The sequence below is a fragment of the Eptatretus burgeri genome, chromosome 12 (assembly GCF_056783735.1).
Source record: "Eptatretus burgeri isolate ZD-2024b chromosome 12, Ebu_testis_v1, whole genome shotgun sequence".
In the NCBI taxonomy this organism is placed as follows: domain Eukaryota; kingdom Metazoa; phylum Chordata; class Myxini; order Myxiniformes; family Myxinidae; genus Eptatretus; species Eptatretus burgeri.
In genome coordinates, this window is record NC_140972.1 from 14,717,897 (window position 1) to 14,738,643 (window position 20,747).

General features: G+C 44.6%; 1 protein-coding gene across 3 annotated transcripts in view; it reads left to right on the plus strand.

Moving 5' to 3' along the window:
* The window catches only part of LOC147015141 (ras GTPase-activating-like protein IQGAP1), a 255,416-nt gene that overhangs the window by 164,657 nt on the left and 70,012 nt on the right, over positions 1-20,747 (plus strand). For all 3 annotated transcript variants that reach the window (XM_085849639.1, XM_085849637.1, XM_085849638.1), the window contains one exon: positions 18,746-18,833. In XM_085849639.1, coding sequence (XP_085705765.1) covers positions 18,746-18,833 — 88 coding nt within the window. The remainder of the gene's footprint in view (positions 1-18,745; positions 18,834-20,747) is intronic.

The following is a 20,747-nucleotide window of genomic DNA, read 5'->3' on the forward strand; positions in this document are numbered from 1 at the left end:
TCACAAATGGGTGTGGTTAATGGCGTCATATTACATATGGTCCAACAGTTGTGACTGTTGTCCAACAGCAGTATTACATTCAGTCCAACAGAAAACACTTTTAAAGACAGGTTTAATTTTTTGTTTTTATAGTCAAAACTTGTGTCAAGAACATTTTCATCGTCAAGACTCGTGGAAGATCTAGAACACAGAATGGATCAGGATGCAACATAACAAAAGGAACAGCAGAAGGGCCGAGGGAGAAAATAGACAGATGGACAAACAAAGAATGAGGGTAACAATGAGGGGTAGGGGATAATGCAAGGGGTGGACAAGATGCATACAGTGACAAACTTTTAGGATGGTGTGGGGCTGGTTTAATGTGTGGAGAAAAGATCATGGTTTTGGATGGGGGATGACTTGAGATGGTGGTGAACGCGTCTGGTTTATGGTCCAATAACCATTGTTGCATATATATATATATATATATATATATATATATATATATATATATATATATATATATATATATATATATATATATATATATATATATATATATATGCCTGCTGTTGGCTTAATGGTTAGGGTGGTGGGCTTGGGATCCTAGTGTCCTGTGTTCAAATCCCGCTCGGCTGTTGAAGTAATACTAGGTGGGGTTGACTCTGCCTGTCATCCTTCCGAGGTTGGCAAAATGAGTGCCAGCTTGCTTGTATCCTGTGTCGGAGTGGCGACCCATCCAGGATTGGGCCCAATAGCCAAGGAGACTGCTTAGGCATCACCAACGCTATGTACAGAGTATGGTCCCCACACATACACACACACGCACACACGCACACACTCACACTTCCGTTATGGTAATACAGTTTATATACGTACACACATAAATTTCATAAAAATGACAAACACAAAGATCTACCTTTAAACAGAGCTCTTTGAAAGAGTCATTCAAGTGGGAAATTAGGACAATTTAATTGAAATATATATCAAGGCACAGAACACAAAATGTCGATCTATGCTCTATGCCTTCACAGCGAGATCATGGCAAACACCTGGTCGGATGGACTTTATTGTTTTTATATACTGTTATATTCTGAACAAGCGCCTTCACATCCACATTTCAGTAAAGGACACAGACACCGTGGAACGACGCCATAGCAGGACCCATTTATTATGTGCATGCGCAGCCTCCCCGCTACGTCCTGACATCATTCAAAACAATACTGCACTCCTCCCTCCTGTATACGTAATTACAATTCTGATGTCGCATTTGTTCTACCCACCACGAACTCTAAACCGTTGAGTAAAACATCAAATCAATTCATCTCTTCAATTATTGTATTCACAACAGTTGTTACAATCTACATACAAAAGGAACATTCCCTGATGTAACTTCGCTCCTTTACAAGCAATCAACTGCAGATAACCTCAACAGTGTTTCCAAACATTGGAACGAGAATAAACACACAATGTACTTAAACAATTATCATTTTCTTTACTCGCAAAAACTCCCAAACCCACTGTTGTACAATTCAAGTCAAAGAACTACAGATCTTACCTGGTTGGAGGTTGACACTCTAGTGGACCTTCTGTCAGGTGTTGGTGTTATGGTTACCTCCTTGCTGCCTACTGGTGAGGGTGAAACTGCTGGATTCTCATTTACAACAGTTTTTTTATCTCCTGGTTCTGGTATTGGATGTATCAAGTCCTCTGGAGGTTCTAAACTAACAGGAAGACGAATCGAGTGGATGTCTCATCTTAGTTAGAACTACCTTAGGTAAGTAATCTCTCTCCAGCGGCTTTGGTGTTTGCTCTCGAGAGTCATCTGCAATCAAATGTTATGCATGTACATGTCAGCAGTTGCTTACTGGTATCCTTACTAGGTAAGTATTAGGACCTTTAATGGGTACGATTGTACCAGGTATCCACTTATCTTTTCCTCCCCTTAGATTTCTAACACGTACCGGCTGATACATGTCATATTGACGAACGCTCGGGTGGAATACGTCATGTTGAAATTTTGAAGCTGTCTGCTTCTTTTCAACTGTTCGTTGTCGACACGGTTTCACAAATGAAAGTCGAGTTTTTTGGAGTGTGTTTTAGGAAGAGTTCTGCGGATGTTATCCCAGTTGTAGTTTGTGATGCGTTCCTATAATTCAGGAGTACTTTTGCTACCATGTGTTGTGATGGCAATGGATTATCTGATTTCTTGAACATTCTCTTGTATGTCTGTACATTCGTTTCGGCCAATCCATTTGAAGAGGGGTGGTTTGGACGGCATAAGGTATGTTCAATACAATTGGATTTCAAAAATGTAACAAATTTGTTCAGAATAAATTGTAGTCCATTATCTGAGACTAACTGTGTGGCCAACCCGTATCTTGCAAATAAGGATCGTAGGACCGTGCTGAAACCAAAAGCAGTGGTGCTGGACATAGGGATGACTTCTAGCCATTTGGAGTAGCTGTCTACAACCACCAGAAAATTTTGACTTTTGCCCTCTGCATAGTCCACATGAATTCTCTGCTACGGTTCTGTAGCCCAAGGCCATAACAAAAGAGGAACAACTTTTCAGTGCCAATTGAGCATCTGTGCATTTGCTACATGATCTGACCCTTCTATGTCCTTGTCTAGCCATGGCCACCTCACCAAGGCATTCATTCAACATACTCCTGGGTAACTTTCATGGAGTTCACCAAGCATATGCGTTTGTAACGGTGTAGGAACTATGACCCGTCGTCCGCACAATAAACATCCGTCATTGACCGACAGCTCGTCTCGACGCGTGAATTACGGTTGTAACGTTTTACCAGTACGATAACTCGGCCATCCTGATAAAGTATATCCGTACACTTTCACTAGTACTGGATCTTTCCCGGACACTGAAATTTGTTTTGCATTCACCGGTAATGAGTCTATCATTGTTTTGAAAACAAAGTTTTCTTCCAGATCTGACGTGCTTGGATCGTCGACTGGAAATCTACTTAACATGTCGGTGTTTGCATTTTGTCGTGACGGACGGTATTTGATGTCATAGGTGTACCCACTTAACAACAATGCCCAACGTTGCAATCGAGCTGCCGGAATATCCGGGTCAGTAGCTTGTTATCCGAGACCAATTTGAACTTTTGGCCATACAAATACAAATGAAACTTCTTCAATCCATACACTATTGCTAATCCTTATTTTTCAATCTGTGCGTAATTTTTTTCTGCTGCACTTTGGGTATGTGACACGTTGGTGATCGGGCATTTGGTTCCGTCCATGAATGTATGGCTGAGACAAGCCCCTAACCCCTTTGGGCTAGCATCTATGTTTAATACAAGCGGTTTCGTAGGATCGTAGTGTACGAAGACTTTTTGTCCCATGAGAACGGTTTTTGCCTACTCGAACGCTTGTTCAGACTGCTGAGACCACATCCACTTCGTGTAATGGTTCAATAAGTCATGGAGGGGTGCCAGGTTTGAGGACAAATTTGGGAAAGAATTTTCCATTGTAGTTTACCATCCCCAGCAGAGATTTTGATTCGGACACATTTGTTGGTTTCTCTTCTTTTTGAATTGCCTCTACCGTGTTTTGTAATGGGCGAATCCCCTCGGCACTATAACTGTGGCCTAGATATTCAAGTCGTTCCATAAAAAATTGACATTTCACACCATTTAGTCGCACATTGTACTTCTTCAATGTTTGTAACACCTTCTTTAACACCTTCACATTGCTGATCTACAGTTTCAGTGGCTACCACTATGTCATCCATATAGCAATGGACATTTTCTATTCCTAACATAATTTTGACCATGGTTACTTGAAACTGAGACGGTGCTGTTTTTACACCAAAAACAGCCTTTTTGGAGCTAGAAGACCTTTCTGTGTGTTTAGCACTCGTAGTTTAGAGGAATCTTCATAAAGGAATAATTGATTGAATGCTCCTGTTAAATCAAGCTTGGAAAATACTTTTGGCTGTGTGCTATTCTGTGTTATGTTGGCAACAAAATCCTGAGTATTTGGTAATTTGTAATTATCTTCCTCAATTGCCTCATTTAGGGCTTTAGAGTCACCACAGACTCTTAACTGATTGATTCGGTTTGGGAACATATACTGCTGGTGAAGACCAATCACTGACTGCTACTGGTTGCAGCATTTCTGCTTTTATCAGTCTATCATACTCTTTGCCTACTTTGTCTGCCATTGAGTATGGAATTTGTCTTGCCTTCTGGAATACTGGTTTAGCATTTGGCTTTAATCTGAGTGTTGGGTGGATTATATTAGGAGGGGTGGTCGAAGTGAGGGGTGGATTATATTAGGAGGGTGGTCGAAGTGAGGGGTGGATTATATTAGGAGGGTGGTCGAAGTGAGGGGTGGATGATATTAGGAGATCGCACAAAAGGTCGAATAAAATGATATCCTGTAAAAATAAATTCGCATATTTTCAGCAGATGAGACACCTCCCGAGGCACCAACTGCATGGCACCGCAGGGCCTAACATAGGCAGAAATGTAGTCTGTCTAATCGATGTTCCCTTGAGAACATGGATACTTTTACTGAAACGAACAACCAAGCAGCTTTGAGAGTGCTTGCCAAGTAGCTTAAGCACTCAAGCAAACACTCCAATGAAATTAATGTTAATAAAGGGCTAGTTTGGCATGCGATTTTCAACACATTAAAGATTCACCTCCCGGAGACGCCTGAAATGTCAAGCCACGAACGTTGACGTCTCCGGATGTTTGTATGTATTGCAATGTACCGAATGATTCGTAGTTATGAAGAAAAGGCATTCGATAATATGACTGAAGAAAGTGAAAACAACAATTTTATTGTGAAGAAATCGTTGCGGCCTGTTCCAAGTCAAGGCATGGTTGACCAAGCCAAAAAACATGGCAGCTTCAGACCCCAGCGAGGTAACCCAGGAAATGCCTTCAGACCCGAAGAGTGAAGTGGCCGAGGATCGCGTGATGAAGGATATAAATAAATAAGGCCATTAATTATCTTCAAAAGGGGTGGTTTAATTAATCCAACCACACAATTTTAACTCTTGCATTTCCTTGGAGTTTTCTTGGTATGCATGCAAAGTTTCAGGCTGCTAGGTTTTATGGTTTTGGAGTTATGGAGGAGACACACACACTGACACACACACACTGACACACACACACTGACACACACACACACTGACACACACACTGCCTTTTATTTGTATGTGTGTGTATATATATATATATATATATATATATATATATATATATATATATATATATATATATATATATATATATATATATATATATATATATATATATATTGTTACGAATTTGGAATTCGATTGCACACAACATACAGGTTCCTTTAGTCAGATATGTCGATAAGTGCTTGTTTCCGAGATAGCTCACCTTTCATTGTTTAAATGTTCAGAAATCGATTAGATGCGCTGCGGATCGATTTAATAGTAAGGGAACAAACAATGGAGACTCCCTCCCCCTCTTCTGCGAAGAGGAAGAACCCTGCCGGTTCATGACTCATGATGTCAATAACACCCTCCCACCCGAGGTTGAGCGGGGGGATGGATCACGAGGGCATGAGTCACGCTGTGCGTGAAGAAGGGGGAGGGGCGGAGAAGGATAAGAGGAGATCTTTTTCTTTTGTTCAGGTGCTGAGTTGGAGGGCAGAGTTGGAGGAGGGAGTTGAGAGTAGCCATTCAAGAGACTGTCGGGTCCGACTTGGCTTGCGTTAGGGTTGAGGCCTTCGGAAGCTTTTTGCTTCGGCTGGCTCAGTGAGCTTCGGCTGAGGTCTGGCTCGGGAGGAGGCTTTTTGGAGGCTTTTTGCTTTGATGGTTCCGTGAGCTTCAGCTTCTGCTTGGCTTGGGAGAGCTTTTTGCTTCAAGCTGCCCTGTTTGGAAGAAAGTTAAGCCGGTCGCTCGGCTCGAGCTGCGAGTGGTGGCTTCTTCTTGGTTCGTGGAGCTCTTTGTTCTCCATTTTGGTTCCCGGCTTGGTGCGACTCATCGACCTCTTCGTGGAGGTGGTTCCTCGGGGAAGCGACGCATCGACGGGAAGGATCGGCGCCTCGTCTCATCAGCGTGTGTTGAGAAGCTCGGGAGGATTCGCGGAGCTCGGGAAGGATCACGGCGATTGGGTCCAGCTCGCTCTCGCTGGAGCCCGGGTCCGAACAACTTGAAGACCACACGAGGTGGAGAGGTTCGAGATAGGCTCTGGGTTTCAGCTCACCTGTCCTGCGAGCTCGAGCTCGTTATTGAAGGCCTCTGCCACCATTTCTTGGGTGTGTGTGTGTGCGTACGTGTGTCCGTGGGCCCGTCTCATAAGTAGGAACTGCTGTTAAGTGCAAGTGATTGTACATAATAAGTAGACGGTTGTAGTTCTTTTGTCGTGCTTTTCTTGCTTGTATAATTGCATTCGTGTTTTGCCTTGTTTAATTGCATACGTGCTTTATTATAATAAATGTCCTTGTGTGAATGTAAACCTGTTCGTTGCGTCCATTCCCTCATTGAACTGCCCCATCTTGCACTCGGAATATAATTGGTTTTTAAATAGCCGATAAATAGAATCGGGTCCGGCGAGGTCTGGCGATAATACCCGCTCGGTTATCCCAGAACGGAACGGACCGCTTAAGCGGTTCGTGTCCAAGTAGGCCTTCGCCGAGGTACGGTCGCTTGGTAGGTTACCCACCTGGGAACTTTGGTATATCGATATTCGGCGATTGACCCTATTTCGCGCGGGTAAAATACGGACTGGGTCGTGGTGGGATTAAAAACCCACCCGTGACTGGTTTCTGGTGTTGTTCCAGAAAGTCACGACTGGATTGTCCGTTCGGTGGGCGAAGCGACCGCAATTGGTTAGACGTGGTCGTTCGCACGCCGACGGGCGGGAATTCAACAACTATATATATATATATATATATATATATATATATATATATATATATATATATATATATATATATATATATATATATATATATATATATATATATATATATATATATATATATATATTGTTGCGAATTCGCGCCCACCGGCATGCAATCGACCACGTAACTCGAATCGCGGCACGTCGCCCACCGGACGGACAATTCAGTCGTGACCCTCTCGGAACAACGCCGGAGCTAGTCACGGGTGGGTCTTTCGACCTCACCACAATCGTGCCAATCGGCCACCCGCGTAGGATAGGGTTGTTCGCCAAACTCGACCTACCTAAGTACCTACGCAGATGGTTAATCGGGCGATCGTACCGCGCCGCAGGTCGACTTTGGACACGAACCGCTCAAGCGGTTCGTTCCGTACTGCAGAGATAACCGAGCGGAGTTATCGTCGACCTCAACGGTTCAGATTAGTTACCGGGAACTTGCACCCACTACCAATCTCTTACGCGATGCAGGATGGAGAGTCAATAAAAAGAAGGGAGACGAAGCAGAGCGGGAACAGTTCAACAAGCAAGCATTTTATTGCGCGACACACGGACACAAAGCAAGCATGTATATTCAGTCATATAGTTCTGCAACAAAAGCAAATGCAGAGCTACAACCGAATAAAAGCAAGGGTTTATTTACATGCATGGCAACACTTACACAGTTTTACTTAACAGACGGCGCCACCACAAGCATTTACACAAAAAGCAAAGGAAAAAGAAAGCCACCGTCATAGGCGAGGAGGAAGACAGGTCTGTAGACCAAATGTACGTGAATCCTGGAGGATCAACCAGGCCCACGAGACCGAGGAGGTCTTACCCGCGTCCTCGTGACGCGATGGCGGGCAAGCCGCAATGTTCGCGCCGCTGCTCCCCGACTCCGTGGTCGGCGAGTCCTCTCCGGTGTGCTCCGCGCGAGCGGTCCCGTTGGCACCACGTTTAGGGTGGGGGGGGAATGGGGGCCCCCTCGGCACTATCTCAGCGCGAATGGGGGGGGGAATCGTTGATGCTCAGGGAGAGGGGTATGGCTGGCTGGCCTGGATCCCGCGATGGGTCGAGCGACCCCCACACCGCAACCTCGTCGCCCTCCGCCGTCTTCCATGCAATTCCTCCGCAACTTCTCTCCAAGCTCAACTCACGCCCTCAACTCACGCCCTCAACTCACGCCCTCAACTCACGCCCTCAACTCACGCCCTCAACTCACGCGCGCGAGTCGCCTTGCGCTCGTATCTTTATAGGTCTCAGGAGGAGCCGATATACAAATATGCGGATCAAAACGCGATTGGAGGCGGGCCACGCCACCCTCTGTTCAGCCATTGGTCGGGCAAAAAGGGGTGTGAACCTCCCTTGATCTGCATATTTGCATAAACCGACTTCACATACACGCGCTTGGAGGCAGGGCCAAGCTGCCTCGCGTTCGCCCATTGGACGGAGGGGAAGTGGGTGTGAAGCATTTTGGATCCGAATTTTCCCCTCGGAAAGGCCGCCATTCGCGCTCGCGGCTCGGTGCGTTTGGCACCAATCGCCGAACGGGCCCAAGACAGCCCGACGTTCAGTGTTCACAGATGGTGCGGTTGTTGGTTGTGAAGGAGAAAGGCGAAGGTGGTGGAGGGTTTTCTGTGTGGTTTGATGGTTATGGTGTCGTTTGGGATTGGCGGTGAAGCGATGTTTGCGGGATGGAGTTGTGAAGGTAAAGATAGTGGCTGTTTGCGTTGTTGGCGGCTTAATGGTCGAAAATAACAATAGAGAAAGAAAAAATGGCTAACTGAAGGATCGCAGCCCGAATGGATCACATAAATTCCCTCTATACAACGGGTGTGGGCTAACTACACATGGACTTATCGAGATATCTCACCTGAGGACTCTTTATGGTGTTATGCGAATTTCCACAACCGTAACAATATATATGTATATTGTTGCGAATTCGCGCCCGCCGGCGTGCGATCGGCCGCTCGACTCGAATGGCGGCCGCCTCACCCACCGGAACGGACAATTCAGTCGTGACCCTCTCGGAACAACGCCGGGAGCTAGTCACGGGTGTGAGTTTAACCTCACCACAATCGTGCCAATTGCCCATCCGCGCAGGATAGGGTTGCTCGCCAAATTCGACCTACCTAAGTACCTGCGTGAGTGGTCTACTGGGCGATCGTACCACGCCACAGGCTGACTCTAGACACGAACCGCTTAAGCGGTCCGTTCTGTGCTACAGTGATAACTGAGCGGTGTTATCGTCGGCCTTAACGGTTCCGATTAATTACCGGGCCTTTTAAACCCACTACGAACCCATTACGTGATGCAAGATGGAGATTCAACCAAAGGAAAGGACGCAGCGAAACGGAGAACAAGTTCACACAATGCACATTTATTTCACACAGAAGGCACATAATGCACATCTATACAGCAAAAGAAAAATGCACATAAAACAGTTAAAACAATAGAAGCAAATGCAGAGCTACAACTGACTATACACGTACACACGTCAACACTTAAAACAATACTGCTTGAGCCAGACTGGCACCACCCACAGACATTTACACAAAAAGCAAAGGAAAAAAAAAAGAAGTCGCGACTTCCCTTTCCGTGGCTGGTGAGTCCCTCTCCCACGACCGTCAGCGTGGTCACGCCTGGCCCCTACCTCTCTCGCGGCCGGCGAACCCTCTCCGGCACTCCTCGTCCGGACGCGCAGGTCCAACCTCACAACCGGCACTGCCGCATCTCCCGTTCGTGCCTCCGTTCACAGGTCACTCGCCAAGCCGCGAGCGCAGGACCTCTTCCCCCGACAAGTCAAGCAGACAGGAAGCCTCAAAGACAACTTCTCTCTTAGGAGACGGGAAGCCTCAAAAAACCAACTCAACTCTGGAGACAGGAAGCCTCGAAGAACCAACTCAACTTCCTCAACTCAACTTCACTCCCCAAGGTCCGTGCTGTCCGCCTTTTGTAGCGCGGGGCTCCGCCCTTCGCTCTGCCCCGTTTTCGGCCCCGCCTCCCTTCGAGCTTCTTGGAGAAGCCTCTCGAAGGGGGGCGTGCCCTCTCGCTCTCCCTCCACCCCGCCCCGTGCGGGGGCCGAGGGAGTCAGTTTTTGGCTCAGGGCCAGAGAATTATTCCCCCAAAAAGAGGCCCCCACCTTTTCTCACCTTTGACCCCCGGCTCGGATCGCACTTCCCCCACACCGAGCGCGGATAATTTAAACAGGAGAAACAGGCGGGAAAACCCCCGAGCATCGTTGTTGGTTTTTGTTTGTTTCTTCGCGGAGATCGTAACCGCACGGGGCCTATTGAATGGCGAGTGGCGAAGACGTGGTAGCGTAGATGGTGGAGGTGGCGTGGTTGTAGTGTAGTTGGCTCTGTGGTGGGGATGGCGTGGTTGTTGCGATGCTGTTTGTTTGAAATATAAGATAGAACAGAAAAATGGCTAACTCAAACCGTCGCAGCCCGGATGGATCACATAAATTCCCTCAATACAATGGGTTTGGGCTAACTGCACATGTACTGACAGATATCTCACCTGAAGGCCCTTTATGGTGTAATGCGAATTTCCACAACCGTAACAATATAAATGTACACTGTATGTATATAAATATATATGTATATATTGTCGCAGTGGTGTCGGCCAAGGTTAACCCCCAACCCTAATTGTGGCGACGGGTGGTTAACACCGCCAACCCCCAGATGGGTGAGCGGTTCCTTATTTATAGGAGGCGGACACGTTGATCCTCAGAGATTATAATGCATGCGGGAGGGGCAGGGGTGCAATGGCGGAGCGACAGAAGCATGGGGATGGATGCACAGCACAACACGGGATTTTATACTCAAAGACCACTACAAATACACGGATACATTTTATTAAAATGAACACATTTAATGAAAATAACAAATATTTACAAAGGACAATAATTCAAAAGGTAATGATAAAAATGAAGTGAATAAATCCTAAAGTCGAGGTGTCTCTTCATACACACTCAAATACAGACAAAGGGAAAACAAAATAAAAAGAAAACCCATCCTTTTGAGTATTCTTGTATATAGCTTGGCCCAGAACGGATCTTTGTGGAATTTGCAATCGACACGGCTCCACCAGCACATGCAGACGCACACAAAATGTTTCCTCGTCGCTTCTCTCATAGCAGGACAAATGCACGCCGACAATCTGCGAGCGGCACTCAACACCAAGGCTCAGAGCCGCACTACAGTCGCTTCATGCATCGATTATCCTCACCGGCCCGCTATGACGTACACAAGGCTCGGGGTCCATTTCTCATGATTCAACCAAGAGCCAAAGGCCGGCATCTTGCTTCGTGCATGTGATCACCCTGAACTCCCGTCTCCTCTCACATGCGCTCTCTCTCGCCTCTCAAAATGCGCAACCAACCCTTACTCTTCGATCACACCTATCAATCCTCCACCTCCTGTGCGTGACCTACTCACATGAAACCCTGGAAGGCGGGGCGTTCACCCTCTCGGCATGCCTGACTCCACCACTGCTACTTTCAGTGGCGACAATAAACCATTTTCTCCCCGATGTAAAATGCATGTTAAATATTGTGACGTCCACGGGACTTTAACAGTCCCGCCAACGTAGAATGAGCCGAAACGATGGAGGCGATTTATTTGTTTATAACCCAAACATGGCGGTTCTAATCGCTCTACCGCAAACGGGACGAGGAAGGTGGCACGAGTCACTTTTCACTGAGTTGATGATGTTTATTTGTTTTTATTATTACCAGAAATAACAAGACTCGGCAAGAAGAGGGATCCGGGGCGATTCGACGGGATGGTGTGGGATCGGGCGTGGGCAAAAACACAGACAATTCCAATGAATATACAGTTCTCAATCCCTCTAAGGCGCCAAGCACACGCACACACACACACACAAAACGTAGCTATCTCTGGTGGTCAGGCTGGACCGTGGTGTGGACGCAACTGTCCCTGGATCGGCGCCGGACGAGCCGGCCTTGCTCTCGCCAGGGCGGGAGGGGGGGGCAGGAGAAACCGCGGTGCTGTCGACCTCCTGGTCCTGGCCCAAGTCCGCCCACAGCCGCCAGGGAACCAGCTCCCGCGCCAAGCCGCGAGCAGGAGAGGGAGGCAGGTCCGCCCGCCGCCCGACCCCGCACTCCGAGTCAGCAGAACCCCCGAGCCAACCGAGGTGAGGCACGAGGCTCGGCAAGGCTCCCAGACACGATCAAGAGCACGATCGACTCAGCACAGCAGCCACGACGCTCTCTGCCGCCACAGCTTCCACACCAAAAAAACATGATCGTTCTGGTTGTAATCTTCTTCTTCCTTTTCGACCCCGAACAGAACCTTTTTATCCTTCGTCCTCGTCACTCCCAATCGAGCCGTTTATTGGCCCACCGCCATCGCCTTCCGCCAATCGTGATCACGGGGCGGAGCCATCCGCTGCACTGTCCTGTGACGTCACGGCCAGTCTTCAGAGAATACCAAAAGGGGTTTACACAGACACCCTTACCCTATCCCGTGTCCCTATCTAATTACGTGACATTTATCATTTCCCCCTTGAAGAAATGAACATTTACTAGACAACTTATCACCACTGAATTACTACTTATTACATCGAGATCCTGGTAAACTCGAACAGCATGGCATACCTAATTAAACATCCTAATTACCCTTTGAATGCATACCCCCCCTCAAACGTAACAATATTATTGGTACTTTCAGCAAAGCATAGCCCTTTGTATGTTATGAGCTGAGTACATGATTGACCACATGCACTGCCTCATCAGAACGTTTTAGTGCCTCTAAATGTGGAAACACACTCTGGAGCGATAACTCTGTGTACAAGTTGTTAATGTCAGATAGAGACAAGTCACGTCACATCCTCTCAAGTCACACCCATCAATCATCCCTCGGGGGTGTGACTTCACCTGTTGTCACCCTTTGAAGGCAGGGCTTTCCGCCTGCTTGTAGTTATTTTAGAGACGTGTTCCCCCAACTTTATTGCCAATTTAGAAATATAAAAACACAGAGAAAAATCACAGAGGGGTGATTACATTCTGAGGAAGCTTATTCTTAAACCCTAGCTAATTAACATGACACCACCCCCCTCGTGTGGTGACACGTAAAACTTAAGCTCACAGGTTCCCCACTTATTTACATCGAGATGCCTCCTACACGTCCAGGGACCAAGCAACTCTACACAATGCTATGTTCCCCATTAAATTCTTTCATCTACCCCCACAACCATAACAACATATATATTTTTTACAACTGTTATATGTATTTTTAACCAATATACACGGTGAAGTCTCGGTCGACCCTTGTGAATACGTCTATTAATTAAGTACCATCATTTGAATGTGAGGGCTATTCTGTGCTTCTATGAAGTTTTTAATTACATCGTATTGGACCATGAGTAATCTATAAATTACATATTATTGCACCATGACTATGTCTCGACCTTTCAGTTTGACCTTTAGACCTTTCGGACCATTAAATCATCAAACCTTTAGACTTTTTTAATAAGTAATGCACCAACTCCACCCACCCGGAAGGTGGTGTGACAGCACGTACACTGAGTGCAGGAGCTCTCTTCCATCCGTAAAGCTTGCATGCAATGCAGCCATGCAGTTTGTCGTCGACTTGTCGTCATTGAAGTACGACAAACAGTAAATAACATGGGTGATTAAAAATGTATTTTTTAAAATGTAAATTTTTTTTTTAATGTACATTTTAAAAATATACAAAAACAAGCAATGAAACCTTTGTTTTTTTTTGTCATGTAAAAGGATGTTGGGATGATGTATTATCTATCTATCTATATATTACTAAAACTCTCATCTTGTGTATATATATATATATATATATATATATATATATATATATATATATATATATATATATATATATATATGTATGTATGTATGTATGTATGTATGTTCCCGAAAAACAGCCAATACGATGCAGGATAGCGCAAAAATTTTAGTGCCACCTTACTCATCATTCTCATGCGGTGTAGATTATCTAGTTTCGTTCAAATCGGACAACGAAAAAATTATTTAATAATCAATTCCCAATTCAGTCAAGTACTCTTCGGGAGAATTTGATCAATGCAAACAACCTCAGCAGTATAGTTCGCTGGAATTATCTTTTTTTTTTTCTTGAAATGATTTATTTAAAAATCTCAAACATTTAGTATAGACAAAGAACGGTTTATTTTTAAGCATAAAATAAACCGACATTTTGATCTAATACTTCAGGTATGGGAGCATGGGTGTTCATACTTCCGTGTTCATTAATAAATAAAATTGTGTTTAGAAGATTACGCACAATAATTTCTTCGACTTTCTTTTCTCCGTTTTTTTTTTTCACAATGACGCGCAATATCAAGTTTCGTTCAAATCGGGCAACGAAAACATATTATTAAAAAAATCAATTCCCGATTCAGTGAAGTACTCTTCGGGATTATTTGATTAATGCAAACAACCTCAGCGGTACAGTTCGCTGGAGCTATCTTTTTTTTCTTTGAAATGATTTTTTTATCAACCGCTGTCACAATGGGAACCCAAGTAAATTCACAGGTCGTCTCATATATACATATATATATATATATATATATATATATATATATATATATATATATATATATATATATATATATATATATATATATATATATATATATACATACAGAAAAATTACAGGCACAGACAGGGAATTGAACCCAGGTCCTCTGGCAAACTGGACCAGAGCTCTGCAATCTGAGCCATCTGGGCAAGCTATATCTGGACTGAGCAACGCAATTCTTCCACATGTACAAGTGCCAATCTCTTTCCCCCCACTGCTTCCAGGGCACTTGCTGCCATCCATAGGAGCAGTGAGGGCCTGTTCACAAGAGGGTCTTCCCCCAGTGGGGGGGCAATTCCATGTCTGCAATTCATCACCACAGGGGGTGCAGTAATATAATTATAAATGAACAGGATGGAATAAACATTATAAATATATGTGGAAAAATTACTCCCAGACCAAGAATTGAACCCAGGGTCCCCTGGCAAACCATACGAGTGCTCTGCCATCTGAGCTATCTGGGTGACTTTCTGGCAAAGCAACGCAATTCCTCCACATATAGAAATGCCCCTCTCTTTCCCCCACTGCTTCTGGGGCACTCGCTGCCAACCATCGGAGCAGCAAGGGCCTGTTCACAAGAGGGTTGTGGTTGTGCCTGCAAAATGATGTGTGTGCGTGTGTGTGTGTGTGTGTGTGTGTGTGTGTGTGTGTGTGTGTGTGTGTGTGTGTGTGTGTGTGTGTGTGTGTGTTTTAACTGTTTCATGGTTCACTGGTCAAATTCAAACATGGAAACAATGAAAATATTCACTAAGATTGCAAATGGATGGAGGGATGGACAGGTAACAACAACCATAATTCAAAGAAAGATGTACAGATAGTTTCGCATGATAATTTATTGTGACTATCCCAACCTTGCTTACACATGTTTTCGCATGTCATCCTAACATCCTTTAACATTAAAAAAAGTTTTTTTCTAACTTGTATCTATGTGTTACCAATTTGAGCATTTTTTTTTTATTTGAGAAAGAAGGTGTTGCTCTGCTTTTCTATCATTACAACAGACATTTTATAAATTGAGGATTGTCAAAACAGTTTTTGACCCTGACGTACAGTAGAGATAAATCTTTCCCTCAAGTAATGCAACTCAGAATGATGCAACGGTTCAAAATTTCAATCCCAAATTCAAATACCACCAATCTCAGTGTCATTTTGGTTTGACTGTCCGCTCTGACTCGGTGAGGTTGGCCATTCAATTCTGACCTAGGCTGATTCAAAGTAAAGACAATACCTGCTGCTTCATTGCTTGATGCTCAACATTTAGAGAATAGAACATGGATATATTGTTACGAATCTGGAAGCCATGAGCACACAACATACAGGTCCTATAGAATAGTTATATCGGTAAGTATGTGTTTTAGTTAGGGTCCCCATCCCTTGTTTAATGGGTGAATAAATGTACATGCGCTGTGAGTTATTTTGATAGTTAGGGTTTTTACCTCACTCACAACAACAACTACGGCTCCATCTCCAACTACAACAATGATAACTCTCTGCTCCCGGCATTCTCCGCGCGCTCGCTGGTATGCGGGCGTGTTCGGAATTCATTCGGGGATGGAATTCCATTCCCAAATATGGTCATGAACCGATTCGCTTGGCTGCGCGCCAAGTAAGGGAATGCGTTCTGTCCCACCCAACGATGAGCGGACTGAATTCCATTCCCAAATATGGTGATGAATTGGTTCGCTTGGACCGCGCCTGAGAGCGAGCCATGCCTGAGCGAACCGCGCCCGAGAGCGGGTCACGAGGAGCGAACCGCGCTCGAAAGCGGGTCACGAGGAGCGAACCGCGCCCAATAGCGATAAAAGGGACGTCGAGCGAGGGAATCTGCCAGAGCGCGTGAGGATCTGCTGGAGCTCGACTCGTACGAGGGCCGTCAAGGGTGTGAATACTTGGTAACTCGCCACATGGAGCTCTAGGTATGTTGAAGATTGGCAAATAACCCTGTACCACATGGTGGAATTATTGACGACTCGCGGTCCGGTAAGGGACCCGTACCTGTCGGAGTTTTCCGAAGGGTACGATCTCGATTCCGGGTGTTCGGTACTGCTCCACCTAGCTGTTGTGCTCGCGGCCAATACCTGGTCCGCAACAATATGCTATGGGTTGGTATCCTATTGGGGGAGATCTCCCCTTAATTACCCCACTGATTACAGAGAAAGTGACATCACAAGATGGCATTGCTGACACTCAGAGTGCGCTGAGAAGTTACATCACTTCCCCAAAGGTCCCTGGATGTGTTTGAAGACAAGTCCGATGTTGTTTAATGTCTGTCTGCATGTAGCAGCTCTTTCCTTAGCCTTCATGATGATTATGATGCACCATACTCTTTTCAGAGCATGAGTACTGCTACAGCAGTTTCTTGGCAACGGTTATGCTGAGTGGTTTGCCATTGCCTTCCCAACATTGTTTGTCCTTGCTCTATCCTTTTAAATACTGAGCATCAAGCAAAGAAGCAGAGAGAGTACCTTTTTAAAAGTCTTTGGTATGACTCCACCGGGGTTTGAACCATCGACCTCCCAGACTCAGAGTGGACGCTCTCACCATTACGCCACCGAGTCTGATTCCCTTAACCTGTAAGATTTATTTAGATGTGCTTGTAAGAAGGTTTGGACTGGAAATGCCCCAATTCCCCGTACCACATACATTTTTATTCGGAGCCTCAGCTGGACCGGTTATGTTGATCGAATCATTACAAAATTTATGTACTGGACCTTTGTTGTAATTCTCTCAATTATTCGAAAGACTCAGCAAAAGTCTGAATGAGAAGCTATATAATAAGCTCAGTTGAGGAATTTTTCATTCTTCAGGATAATTCTCTCAGCGACAATTCACAAGTGCCATCCATCCATCCATCCATCCATTGGGACCATACTCTGTGCAGAGTGTTGGTGCTGCCTAAGTCGTCTCCTTGGCTATCGGGCACTGTCCTGGATGGGTCGCCACTCCGACACAGGATACCAGCATGCTGGCATGCATTTCGCCGACCTCGGAAGGATGACAGGCAAAGTCAACCCCACCTGGTATTAATTCAACAGCCAAGGGGAATTTGAACTCAGGGTCTTCGGATCTCAAGCCCACCACTCTAACCATTAAGCCAACACCAGGCATATTCACAAGTTGCAACTGCAAAATGAACAGCATTGAGATTTGAAATCTTCATTATTCTCCATACTAATCAAATTTAATCACCTCTGACTTATTTGTTTTGAAATTTGAAGGAACAAAAAATCAGTAGGTATGTTTTTTTGAGGGCAATCATCATTGTCCGTATTACAGCACAAGGCTGTGGGGTAGCACCATTGCCTGAGGGTGCAGCTGTGTTGCTGATGCAATGCCCTCTACTGTTTAGTGCAGGAATTTGTAATTTGTTCAGGGTGCCGGTGATAGCTGGCTTACTCTCTGCGAGGGACACCGTGGGATTTTTAACGTCCACCAATGAATGCTGGCAGACGGAACGCCTGTTTTATGTGAAACAATGGGATGACAGTTTATAGCTGGGTCGGGATTTAAACACAGGTTAGATAATTTAGAGGTGAGTGTGTGTACCTCAAGGCCACCCCACTAACCCCTTTGATGGCAATGATAAAGTCACAAATGCCATTGAAGACTATTTTGAGGACAGGTGAGAGAAAAGCTGATACTACTTGAGTGGATAAAAGATATTGGAGAAATTTGGAAGAAGTTTCTTGATCTTGAGGAAAATAATTTTGAAAAACATCCAATTCAACCTTTTGTATTTTCTTTATCTTCTTCACAGGTTCTAAACATCATTGCCAACCATCAAATGTACTGTATTTCCTTTCAAGATTTATAAATAATTGTTTTAAACTTGCAAGTATGCTCAACATGAGAAGAGATCAGTAAGTTTATGTTGCAATCGAAATTTTAAGAACCGTTTGTTATTTGTGACCAAGTTCAGGAAAATGAAGCAAAACTTTCTTGAGTTTTTGCAGGTGAGAACAGTGTTTAGGTCGATGCTCATGGCTAAGCTTTAAGAGCAGTGTGGCTTTGAGGAATACGGACTCCAAGATATAATTAGCTGCAGAAAACTAATTTTATCTTTCGTTGCTCTTTTGGTGTTTCATTTCTGATCTAGTGAATCATGGTTATCAAAATAAGGAATTATAAGGCCCGAACAGCCAAATAGCCCAGGGGGAGATACACTCCAAATCGAAATTACTTTTATCACTTGAGTTGTAGCTGGTTGCTGTTCCCTGAGAATAGATCCTTCAAAGCAATGATTTTAAAATTATGTTTTTGATTTGCTTTCAGAATGAAGAAGTTGGTGGCAGACATCATCCAAGTACAGCCAGGTGAAACACTCCTCGATATTTTAAAGACACCGGCCTCAGATGAACAGGTGAGTCCATCTTGAAGAAAATGTCGCTGCGGAACATTTCCCTGGACATTATTGAGCCGATGTATGTAGAATAGGGCAACAAGATGTATTCGGAAGGGAAGTAGTGAGTGCAGTAGTTGCAGTTTGGTGGATATGGATACGTTGAAAGGCTTGGATGTGTACGTGAAATTGTGTGTTTGTTATGCTTTGTATTAAGGAATGAAATTTGATTCTGTGTAGTTTTTAGTATTTTGTTTATCCTGTATTTTTGATTATTTGTGATCTTGTATATAATTAAAGGAAAAATTAAATCGTATTTTGAAAAGACTCAGGGACCCATGGAACAATCCCGCATTGTAAAATGTGACTTCAGGTCCTCAACTCTCCTCCAAAACCCTGTCTTCACCCTCCCCATCCTGACCCTAAGGTGGCAATCCCCTCCCCACTTCAAGCCTTGAAACCCCTGCCCCACCCACAACCCACACCAACTCCTCAACCTCTCCCTCCCCCAAATAGAAAGTCATCAACCCTCCCCCCAATTCCCCCAAATGCTTCAACCTCTCCCTTCCCACTCTGTCCGATCTTTGCTCTCCCCCCCCCTCCCCCACCCCCACCACCCCAACTCTGTCCTATTTTCACCCTCCTCCCGTTTATAAAAGCAAACAGGCATTCCCACATCGATAATTACATATTTCTTCATTACCTCATCAAAACAGCGGAATATTTAACGCTTTCCCCTTCCCTATCATGCTATCACCGACTTCAGAGAAACCGTGAATCACAATCCCACGAGATATGTGGGAACCCCGTGGAATTGCAACATAAACGACCCAAAACCAATTATCGTCTTTGTGATGCATATATATATATATATATATATATATATATATATATATATATATATATATATATATATATATATATATATATATATATATATCGTTAAAGGTAAATAATGACCGATGTTTTCTCTTACAACGTCGCGATACTCTTACAACGTCGGAAGTCGTCGGACAAAGACCTTTATAACAAGACAATTCAAAATGACCCCTGGGTTTTATGGTTCCTGGTGGAGTTGTTTAAGACAAAATATTCTGAAATGATCGCAAGGACCCACGTAACTTCCACGGTAAAAACCCTTCTTGAGTGAATGCCACAAAGTTATTTGGGCGGTGTATAGATAACAGACCACTGCCTCGATTGCTGAGGCCTATAAGTACTGTGATCTTTACAAGGCCTGGGATGCATATCGGCTCCAACCTTTCAATATTTGATGATTCCTTTAACAGTCGCTTTCATCATTTTACACTGAAGGGAAAACTTATCGGGAGGGCATGGCGATTGTGAATATGACAGCTCAGAAGATATATTTGTCTTCGCACAACATTAAGCACCAACATGGCGCCTGTATTATTATTCAGGATGAATTTGTGGGTGGAGTCAGGCCAGCTATCCAACCAATTGGTGAAACAGAATGTTACGTACGCACGCACACACACGCGCGGACAGAAGAACAAGCGTATTATTACACACAGAAGATGGATGATATTCCTTCTGGGTAAGATTAATACATGATTCATTGGAGGTATTTCTATGTGAGGTGTCTAACATCATCTGATATTATTCTTGTGGTTGTCGTATTGACAGCAAATATGGGGAAGTACATGAGAGGTTTGTACGTTCTGCTGAATTTCAACTACATACTTGCATGATAAGGAGACTAATTCTTTGGATTATAGTTAGGTTGACTCATTCTCATGATTTGAGGTCTGAACGAATGGTACAGAGGTAGCACACTTACCTTTCAGCTGTTGAGTCGGGGTTCGTTCCCGACCAAGCTGTAGACTGTCAGATTGATGCTTCGAAGGTAGGGCATTGCATCACAATTTGGGCTATCCCTCGGATGAAGCCCTGGTTGTCTTCATCTGAGGGACA